This window comes from Athene cunicularia (genome assembly GCF_003259725.1).
Source record: "Athene cunicularia isolate RWA chromosome 8 unlocalized genomic scaffold, athCun1 chr8_part1, whole genome shotgun sequence".
NCBI classification, from domain to species: domain Eukaryota; kingdom Metazoa; phylum Chordata; class Aves; order Strigiformes; family Strigidae; genus Athene; species Athene cunicularia.
In genome coordinates this window covers 5,779,437-5,789,411 of record NW_020799109.1, presented here as the reverse complement: position 1 = coordinate 5,789,411, position 9,975 = coordinate 5,779,437, and the positions used below count along the sequence as shown (strand labels likewise).

The 9,975-nt window shown below is 46.9% G+C and overlaps 3 protein-coding genes across 3 annotated transcripts in view; 1 reads left to right on the top strand and 2 right to left on the bottom strand.

Annotated features, from left to right (window-relative positions):
- The first annotated feature begins 26 nt into the window (after positions 1-26).
- TMEM205 (transmembrane protein 205) lies at positions 27-2,552 on the top strand. Its single transcript, XM_026854086.1, has 3 exons — positions 27-1,358; positions 1,459-1,622; positions 1,848-2,552. Exons 1-3 carry the CDS (start codon positions 1,229-1,231, stop codon positions 2,145-2,147), a joined length of 594 nt encoding a protein of 197 aa, XP_026709887.1. The 5' UTR covers positions 27-1,228; the 3' UTR covers positions 2,148-2,552.
- Positions 2,553-2,672: 120 nt separating this feature from the next.
- Positions 2,673-9,969, bottom strand: TTC4 (tetratricopeptide repeat domain 4). Its single transcript, XM_026854084.1, has 10 exons — positions 9,949-9,969; positions 9,754-9,871; positions 9,454-9,615; positions 9,154-9,231; positions 8,219-8,343; positions 7,837-7,923; positions 6,718-6,932; positions 5,516-5,597; positions 4,338-4,420; positions 2,673-3,359 (listed from the first exon to the last, which is right to left on the bottom strand). Exons 2-10 carry the CDS (start codon positions 9,851-9,853, stop codon positions 3,260-3,262), a joined length of 1,032 nt encoding a protein of 343 aa, XP_026709885.1. The 5' UTR covers positions 9,854-9,871; positions 9,949-9,969; the 3' UTR covers positions 2,673-3,259.
- The window catches only part of PARS2 (prolyl-tRNA synthetase 2, mitochondrial), a gene marked incomplete at its 5' end in the record, with an annotated part of 3,044 nt that continues 2,845 nt past the window's right edge, over positions 9,777-9,975 (bottom strand). Inside the window, one exon of the mRNA XM_026854085.1 lies at positions 9,777-9,871. The remainder of the gene's footprint in view (positions 9,872-9,975) is intronic.

The window sequence follows — 9,975 nt, the reverse complement described above, 5'->3', positions numbered from 1 at the left end:
AAAAAAAAAAAAAAAAAAAAAAAAAAAAAAATCCTGCAGGATGTTACCCCTCTTCTTTGCACAGAAGCACCCAGCTGCCTTGCTGCTCTCAGCTGCTAGTTCCTGCATGGAGGTAACCGATTTGGAGAGGCAAATCTGGGACCCTGGGAGCAGGAAGGCTCCGTGCCGGCTGCTCGCAATGCCCACTGTTGCCTTCCACAGCATGACAGAGGGAACAAAACCCCACCAAAGGACCACGGCTGCCTTCCCCAGGCCCCTGCCATCGTGTAGTGGACAGGGCTGCCGGAGGATGGAGTGGGGAAGCATGCCAGAAATGCCAAGAAGCTTTCAGCAAAGCAAAGGCCACAGGGATTTACAGGCCAGCACTCCAGGTGGGATCCAGGCACCTTCTCCAGTACGTCACGAAAAGGTTTCAAGGACCTGATTTTATAGATACCTAAATAAATACATTGGAATTGATATATAAAACCACAGTGTATATTTATGTATTTTGCAGAGGGGGAGGGATGTAATTAGATGGCAGCCTCTCTCAAGGCTGTCCCCGCTGTAATTCACGCCCCGAGGCGGCTGGCTGAAGGGAGGAGGAGGAATAAAGCAGGCAGCAGAATTGATGGGCTGCTCCCAGAAGCTTTGTTTTAATTAATTTGCAAAGCACTCCTTGTAGCAGAGCAGGCAGCTCCTTCAAAGCCTCCTTCCACCCACTGCTGCCCATGCTCATGTCAGCCCGGGGTCTGGGCCAGGGGGGTGAGCCCGGGAGCCCGCCCTGCTTCTGTGAGCCCCCAGGCTTTTTGGTTAAAGTGTGCAGAAGCTGTTGCTGGCTTTAGACAGGGGGACTTTTCCCTGGCCAAGAAGCCTCTTGGATGACCGCAGCATGGGCAGGCACTTCTATTAGGGTTTTTCCTCTTCCCCTTTTTATTGACTTGCTGCTTGTTCCTGCTGCCAGGGGTCAGCTGGGGCTTTGGCTGGACTTTGCTGAAAGTCCACCCAAAACGGCCGGTTACCAGGTGCTGACGCAGTGCCCCTGCCCCTAAGATATAACAGTTTGAAAACCGGGTTTGCAGCCCAGTCGGGTGCACGGTGGCGGGGCTGGAAAGGGGCTGGGGCTGTGTCAGCTCCAAAGCTCTTCCCAAGCAAGCAGGTTTGTGAAATTAAACTGCTTTTGGTGGATTTAGCAAGGTGAGGGCAGCAACAGCAGTTCAGTGGTGAATTTGAGGGCGACTTGGCTGACATGGAGGGCCCTGTCCCCAGCCAGGACACCGTGCCGACCGTCACAGAGCCCTCCAACGCCATCAAAGTGCTGCACCTGGTTTTCCTCTCCACCTCCTGGGGAATGCAGATCTGGATGACCTTCGTGGCCGGTAGGTCGCGGTCCGTGCATGCTGCTGTGGCTCTGTGCCTGTGGGGAGGCCCAGGGGAAGGGGCTTTGCCCCAGCACCTACCCGCTCTCTCCCTTTGCAGGGTTTGTGATGGGCAGCCACCTCCCTCGCCACACCTTCGGCTTCATCCAGCGCCAGCTCTTCCCCTACTACTTCCACATTGTCTCCGCTTGTGCTTTCTTCAACCTGACTCTGTTTGCCATGTACCACCCCAGTGAGCTGCTCAGTGATGAACAAACGACCCAGGTAGTCTCCCACTTTAAAAGGCGAGCTGGCTGCAGCCCCAGTCCCTTCCTCCACGGGGTCCCACTCTGCTCTGCTCCGCTGAGGCTGGTTTGCAAACGATGACGTGGCTCTGGTTTAAAAAAACCGGTTAGCGTCCAGACGAGCTTTGCGTGCAAGCGGGGCCGGGGGAGCAATTTAATCCACGGCAGGTGTGAGATGTTCACGGCAGGCTTTGCTCCCCTGCAGATCATCGCCTTCTTCATTTGCGTCGCCGCTTCCGTGCTGAACACACAGTGGTTTGGGCAGGTCACCTCTGACATCGTGGCGGACATGCACCTTGTGGAGCGCAGCCATGGCCTGGGCCAGGAGGTTGGACTGTTCACCAGGCAGTCCCACAGGCAGCTGTGTGCCTCCAACACCAGCTACCGGCAGCTGACCCGGCAGTTTACCCTCTACCATGCTCTGTCCTCCCTCTGCAACCTCTGCTGCATTGCGTGCAACGGCCTGAGCTTGTACTACGTGGCTGCTCGTCTCCCTGCCCTGTGAGAGCGGGACGCCGGCGAGGAGAAGGCTGGCTGGCCAGAACCTGCACTCTGGGAAATGGGAGCCAGCCTGCTGCCTTGCTGTAAAGTTAACCCAGAGCTTTGGAGATTAAATTTCAGCATCCTCAGATGGAGATACTTTTACTGTATTCGTGCATGGCACAGAAATTTAGCAATAGCGAAATGGAAATGATTTCTCTAAAGCGCTCTTAGCCAGCCTCCATGATCTAAGGAGTGTTTATGGCTGAACAGCTTCTTAATGCCCTGTGCGCTAGATGTGTCTAAAACTGCAGTATATTTCTGCAGTCACAGAGAGATTGCAGTAGAGAAAGAAATGAGAGATTCAGAATTACTTCTAATTAAATGCTGAAAGCTAATACTGAAGTGCAGAAGAGCCTGTATGGCAGCTGTACCATTTAGTGCAATGGAAAGGGTTATGTTTGGGTTTAGAATTGCTCTTTGTCATTCTCTTGTAGTATTTCACGAGGTGAGAAAAATTATTGTCTCATTTATTGGGCAGAAGTCAGTCTACTTAAAATCGACATGTTTATTTCCAGGTTCTATAGGACAATCAAGGTAGCAAAAGGGTCACTAAAAGGCAGGGCTCTGAACAAAGAGCTCTGCTTTACCCTGGCCAGCAGCAGAGCCAAGCGGTGAAAAAAGAGCAGCTGCTTAATGGCAGGCAGGAATCCGACTGCCTCCATCCCACAGCAACAGGCGGGTACCTCCCCAGAGCAGGGCTGTTAAACCCCAGCAACTACAGCCCTCCTCCAAGGAAACCAGTGAGTTTTCACAGGTAAGTAAGTACATTCCCAGCTGCTGTTGCTTCAACTGCAGCCAGCATTTGGCACGGGTTCAGGTTTATTTCAAAACCACATGCAGCCTATCATAGAGGAGACCTCCTGCGAGCCAGCTGGGTTTCTTTTTAAACAAATAATTCCCTCTGGTAAGCTCTTCATACTCCTATGCTTCTTTCCTGGAAGTTTCCCCGTGTGCCAAGATTATTTCTCCCCTGAAGTGTGCAAGGTATTTTTGTTCAAGCAGAGGTTTGCAGTCTGTAGCTGAGACAACAAACAGCAGCCTCTTGCACAGGATTCCTCGTTTCATTCTTGCTCGTTATAGTCGATGCACTTTCTTGCCAGAGAAGTACTTCTTAGAGAAGGGAGAATGCTTTACAAATGCCAAAACGGCTGGAGTCCCCGCCTTTACAAAATACCTGCAAAGATTAAAGGGAGTCCTTTGGCTTCCTGGTAGCTGGCCAAGTGTCATGCAAAGTGAGTGACTTCGGCCCAGCTCAATAAAGACTGACCTCCCAAAGGCCGAGGATAAGCTTTTTTGCTGATTAGCAGAGCCTCTCAGGCTACACACACCCGAGGAGGAGTGTTTTATGCATCAACTCTTCTCCCAACAGCTCCTTCTAATTAAAGCAGCTGTTACTCTCCTCTGGAAGGAGGTTTCTTCTGCAACTGCCCTTACAGCCTGAAATCCGAGGGCTTATGCAGGCTGCTGAGTTTTATGGAGTGACAGTTCAGACACAGCCCGCAGCGGCAGACCCAGAGCTCTGCTCCCACTGTGGCAGAGCGAGCCCCTAGCGCCGGGCAGCAAGCAGGCGGTCTCCAGCTAGCTACAACACGGTGCACGTTAACAGCACAAGCTTTACAATAACTTTTTGGCTTCCCAAACAGCAAATTCTTCTCTCAAAATAACTGCACAACACTTTAAAGTCAGTTTCAGAGTGAAACTGTGCTGCATGCTGTGCTGGGGGCTGCTCACGCAGCATTATTAACAGTGAGAGCATTGTTAACCTTCAACATACTCTCTTTATATGCTGCTGCTTTTTTTTTTTTTTTTTTTTTAAAGTAGCACTGCGTAGATGGGATCTGAAACAGCCCTTTTGTGCTGCTGCTTGTGTGTAGCCCAACCCCCTTCGCATCTCCATCCAGTCCTGGAATGAGCTGTTCATTTTTTTGGGGGGAAAAAAAACATATGTAAATTGCTAAAGCCAGGCACAAAATCCATGCAGTCCTACTGCTTTATACCTTCAAGAGTTAGGACTACTAAATCAGATAAGAGTTGAGACTATTAAAGTCCAAGAGTTAGGACTATTCAATCAAAGAACAAACTGTACTTAAGGCCCAAAGCTCATACTTTTTGCCTTCATGCTCCCTCTGGACACAAACAGGTACAGCCTCACCTTTCGTGCTGCAGCACTTGTAGCAATGTGCATTCTGGGTTCAGCTTGTACATTTCTGCTCTTTCTTCATCTTCAAAATAGAGCTGAAAAAAAATTTGGAGGGTTGTTAAATACCTAAGGTACATGAAAGGCAAACTACTAAGCTGTTGAGAGTCCAGTAACAGCATACCATATATCAACTAGTGATTTATCAGACTTCTGCACCTTGAACCGACTGTGTTGGATACTAATTTCAGCAATGTAGAAACTGTTTTGTGTAAATTCCAAGTCTTCCCTGTATAAACCAGTTTAGCTTCTTAACGGCAGTGGCAGCAGGAAGGTAAAATACACTGGCTTTTCCTGTGCTTTACAGAGAAGCAATCCAAACCTACAGGCTGCTTTCTAACAGGAGAAATGCAGCAATGGCATAAGCTGAACTGAGCAGGTTTAAAGATATCTGAACAAAACAGAGTAGATTTAAAAGATCTGAATCCAGCAACCATGCCTTAGACTGTACATACACAGAGCTATAATTCCAGTTTTTAATCTGGTGAACTGAACAGCCACTGTCCTTTTGGACCTGTCTGCTCACTGCACTAAGGGCCGCACTGTTACCTGGCACATGGGACACCAAAGTGGGAAATTAAAAAAAAAATCTGTATCCTTCTACGTACAATTTATGAAAAATTCTCAAAACCTGCTGCAGCCACAACCAACTCGCATCCCACCTTTGCTAAAGTCTTCATAGGTATATAGTGTCTTGATGGGATTAAGTGTTTAAGTACCTCCAGTTAGTTCTGAAAATAACCTAATATTTATGAATATTACCTTATTTGTTTTGAGCAACTTTGTAACGCAGTTAGAAAACCAAGCAGCCTACCAGCTTGATGGTCTAAATCTTAATCATCATTACAAAGATGGGAATCTAAGCAATAGCTATAAATACCTTCTATCAAATACAACATAAGTCCTTCCACAAAAGAACTTTCCTTTTCATTAATGAATTCTGTGCCTGTGTCAGCACATCTGGAAAATGTTTGGAGTTTATAAGTGAATGTAGCTCTCCAGATACTTATTTCACATCTGTGTATGGAAAATAAGTAACAATGCCATTGCTTTCAAACACTCAAACCCGTGTATTTTCTCGCTCCAGAAAAAAACCCACAACCCTGAAATAAAAGGAAATTCAAACTTCTCACCTCAAGATTGCTGGGAAGGTATTTTCTTTCTAAATCCCAAGGAGGTAACTCAGCAAACATCACCATTAAATGATCAATAAACCTAAAAGCCAAAATACACTTGGTTAGCTTAGACAAAGTGTTCAGCTTCAATAATTTGTACCGTTTCATTTTAATGATGGTAAAAATACATTAGCAAATCAGACCACAGACTTGAAAGTAAGTTTAGATCACTAGTAGTTCCTCCACCTTCAAATTCATTGCTTTCCCAATGAGACCAAGGTCCTGTTTGTAACTCACTGTACTGGTTTCAAACTTGAGCAGTGCAACAGAAAACTATTTTTAACTTTTCATTTTCACACTGAAAAAGATGCCAAAATAAACACTCTGCAAGTAGTCTAAAACTGATTTGCCTTCTACATGGTTCCACCAGCACCACGCTGCATCAGATCAGAGTGCTCAGAACATGCTTGTGTTTCTGGATTGCTGGTGGCCAGCTTGTTCTAGGAATCCATTCTCACTTCCTTTGGTTATGAAAAGACATAGTGAACACCACCGTATAAGAACCACAACTTTACTCATTTGCTTACACTGTAATTTTGTCCTAAACTACTTAGCAGATCTGAGGAATACAATACCCCCCAAAGTTACGAATTCCAAGTTTGTTTAACATTGCAAGATCAGAAACAGGTTAACATGAAGAAAAGAGGAATTCCCACCTTGCCAGGCACTTGCTTACAGTTTGAAAGGTCTGCAGCACTTCGGTCAGGCCTGCTGTAAGCCCTGTGGAAAGCTGTGGGGTCACTTCTAAGAGGTCCCTTTTGGACGTTTTTTATAATTTTTAAGTATAATCCTCTTTCTGAGACTCCATATTTGGAGCATCTTAATGAACTTCTGAAATATATGCATGTAGATGGGTCACTTAGTGGCCACTGGTCTAAGCTTGCCCTACAAGCCCCTTTAATCACAGTGGCTAAACACGATGTGTTTCTCTGCACTATAAACGTATCGTTGAGATTTTCGCCCTCATATTTTAAAGTGGCATTTGTAAATCATAGAATAATTTGGGTTGGAAAGATCCTCAGGACTAGTGCGACCAGATGCAGGGTCAGCTAGGGGATTAGAAATCTGGAGCTACTTCATTAGCACAGCAGTGTTTCACTTGCTGTCCTCATCTGCTCAAACATCTCTTTATGCAAGGACGCTGCTGACACTGCGTTTACCTGGAGTTCTCATGAAAAGCTGCAATGAAATCCGTTTGCTCGTGCTCAGGGTACAGGAAGAGGACAGGCCAGTTTAAGTTGCCATCAGCATCTAAGTGCACCTTTGCTCCTGTGGCATTGTCAGAGTGGAACCCATCTAAAGATATCTCAGCCAGGCCATCTGCTAGTTCCTCTTCCTCATTTGATGGCTCAAGAACCAGCTTGATATTTCTTTCCTGGAGAGAAGGAAGAAAAAAAATAAATTACCCAATAAAAACCCAAACAGGTATGGTGGGGAGGATAAGAGCAACAAATTAGCAGTCAGTAAAAGAACAAATTGTGTCATTCTTATTAATGAGTCAGCTCTTAAACATGCCATCAAAAGCTTTCCTATTGTATTGGACTTGAGTTACTGTCTTCCCAGTAGAATCCAGATCCTCAGCCAGACACCCAGACTCCTCACAAAACAGATGAGGAGAGGTGGGAATCCAGAGGAGTCTGCATGCTGAGAGAAGAGCCTGAAGAAAATGCGGGGAAAAGGATGCATCTGAAATCCTGTTCTTTGGGACCTAGCAGGCCCCAAAGCACTCACTTCAGCGTGCAACTTCACGCACCCGCCCCGAGAACATCCACTCTCACAGAGAGCTGAAAAAAACTCATTCTTTTCTTTGGAAAGACAACTGCAGAGCAGATCCAATTTCATGTAATAGCCCAAAATATTTTAACATAACCCAAATATTTGCCGAGGTAGGAGAGGATCCAGGCTTAATTCCCTCCTCCACCCTACTGGATAGTTATCTTCTATCCTTCCACTGAAGTAATGCCCAACGGCAGCAGAGAAAACAAGGTTTGCTGGGCCAGTGTGATGTGACAGCCCAGCAGCCAGAGCACCCGCTTGGATGCTCAGTCTGTCTCCTAACACCGGGTTTGTATTTTGCAGTAGTTGTTACTTGAAATACAGAAACCTGGGAGCTGGGGCTAGAGCCATGCAGATGAGAATCATGGGTTTAACTCAATTTTTTGGCTCTAGCCCTCAAAAGCCTGTGTATGAGAACAACCTCTTAAGAGACAAACGAGAGCTCTTAACAAAACCAAGCCAAACAACAAAACACACAAAATCAACCCCACTCACTGACCCACCTTTATTGCTGCAAGCAAAATTTCTTTTTGACACTGCTCTTTCTTCTCCATCACCTTTGCTTTCCTTGCATCCCGCTCCTCAGCTCGCTACATGTAAGAAAAGGTTGCATCATGGTCACACACAGCAAGTCAATGCCCATCACTGCTCTACCCTGCCAGTGAGCGGAGAAGTTAGTTCAGATCCCCTGAAAGGTCCCCTCCAGCTCTTTCCCCTACACATCTCAACACCACATGCTACATGGAACCACCACTCAATTCTGTCTGGGGATATTATACAACACAGAAACTTGTACAGAGAACACTTCAACCAAGGATCCCAAAGTGCTTCTTGACACAAAGCAGGCAACCAGCATTGTAGATGCTAGACTGCCTTAATATTTACCTTCAATTTGTCAGCTTTAGCTCTCATTTCCACAAGCTTTTTCTCTTTTGCATCTATTCGCAAGCCCTCCTCACACCATGCTATTGCTTCAGAAAAATTCTTTAGCTCCATGTGACAGAGAGCTCCTGGAAGGATTAATATTTTAAGTTTCTAGTACTGAACTCCGTGTACAACTATTACACAAAGTGGCAGTTATAAAGGCAGCACTAGCCCCAGTGCTTTCAAGAAGCAAACACAGCACAGGCTACTGTCTTGCGTGGTCGTGTTCAATTGCAGACTTCCAGTAGTTCAGCTGAGAAGAAAATAGAAAATATTTCAGCAGTTCTTGTATCATTTGCTCATCTAGTCACAGAATTCAGCAGGATGATACTAGAAGTGTCTGTTACAAGCAAAATTTTATTATTATAATTAACATTTCAGTATTTGTCTCATAAGGAAAAATAAAGTGGTGATTTCCAGAGAGTGAGAAATGCTGGGGAAAAAAATACAAGCCCCAAAAACTATTACCGTGGACAAGTTATGCTGTGCTCTACAGAAACAGGTCCAATGCCTCTTTGACAGATACAGAAGCTGAAGAGCAAAACCACTGTGTTTTTACTGAAAATCCAAAGCAGAATGCAGAGCTCTGTTTTGGGGAGAAATGGCAATAACAAAACAAGAAAAAAAATCTCATACAGTAACTGCTTTACTTTTCAGAAATAAAGGCTGTCTGGAAACAAAGGATGAGCGCACACTCACAGTAACTAAAGATTTATAAACACTGTTATTTAACAGAAACATGCAGTTATTTAACAGAAACATGCAGTGAAACAAAGCAATATCCAACAACAGGGCTTGTGACAATAACAGCATAATCAGTAAAAGTAATGTGCAAAGCTGTTTTGAAACCATGCGCCCTGTGTGCTTCATGCGGTAACACCTGTTTTACCTCTTACCTCTTATGATTGCTTTGAGGTGGGTGGGCTTTAGCTTTTTCGCTTGGATGGCATCATTGAGAGCAGAACGGTAGTTACCTATGAAGCAAGCAACACTGCTCAGAACTTTTCATTTATATTTAAAAACCAACCAGATCTGCAGGTGACAAAACAGCTTATGCGGAGATTCTGTAACTCCCTGTTTCTACAAGCACTGTGAGGTGAGTGGAGGAAGAAAGAGCAAACTAAGAGCAAGAACGAAAGGACAGGAACCCATCAGACAGGGGAGAGCCCCCTCCCCAGCCCCGACCGGGGGGTTACCCAGGTAAAACTGTGCGGCCCCTCGGTTTGTGTGCAGCACGGCGTTCAGCTCTGGGTCCTCGCATTTCTTTTTCAGCCCCTCGGTGTAGGCGATGACAGCTCTCTTGTAGTCCCGCTCCCTGAAGTACTCGTTCCCTTCGTTCTTGTACATCCTGGCCAGCTCTGCGGGGGATGGAGGGGGAGACACGGCCATCAAAACGGGAGCGGGGTGCAGCTCCCCAGCAGCACCCCAAGCCCTCTCCCTAGGCCGGGGATGGAGGGACAGACCCACAGACACCCCCCCCAGCCCCGGCTGCCCACCTGCGGGGCCCTGCTCCTCGTCGAAGAGGAGGGACTGCAGACAGGCCAGCTCGGGCTGCCGCGCCGCGTCGATCTCGGCCGGGCACCGCTTCATGAACATGGGGATGGCCTCCAGCTCCTGCGGGCGGACACACACCGGCCCTCAGTTCAGTTCGGCTCGGCCCGGCCCAGCGCCCTCCGGCCCCGCCGCCTCACCTCCTCCCAGGTGTCGGGGTGGAGAGC

What these genes read in the sequence shown, in the direction of transcription:
- TTC4 (XM_026854084.1), bottom strand. Translation starts at nt 9,853, where the DNA reads ATGTTCATGAAGCGGTGCCCGGCCGAGATCGACGCGGCGCGGCAGCCC. An exon ending in CGAGGAGCAGGGCCCCGCAG is followed by an intron (nt 9,616 to 9,753) that starts GTGGGCAGCCGG and finishes CATCCCCCGCAG; the next exon opens with AGCTGGCCAGGATGTACAAG. An exon ending in TTTTGCTTGCAGCAATAAAG is followed by an intron (nt 6,933 to 7,836) that starts GTGGGTCAGTGA and finishes CCTTCTCTCCAG; the next exon opens with GAAAGAAATATCAAGCTGGT.
- TMEM205 (XM_026854086.1), top strand. Translation starts at nt 1,229, where the DNA reads ATGGAGGGCCCTGTCCCCAGCCAGGACACCGTGCCGACCGTCACAGAG. An exon ending in CTGGATGACCTTCGTGGCCG is followed by an intron (nt 1,359 to 1,458) that starts GTAGGTCGCGGT and finishes CTCCCTTTGCAG; the next exon opens with GGTTTGTGATGGGCAGCCAC. An exon ending in GTGATGAACAAACGACCCAG is followed by an intron (nt 1,623 to 1,847) that starts GTAGTCTCCCAC and finishes GCTCCCCTGCAG; the next exon opens with ATCATCGCCTTCTTCATTTG.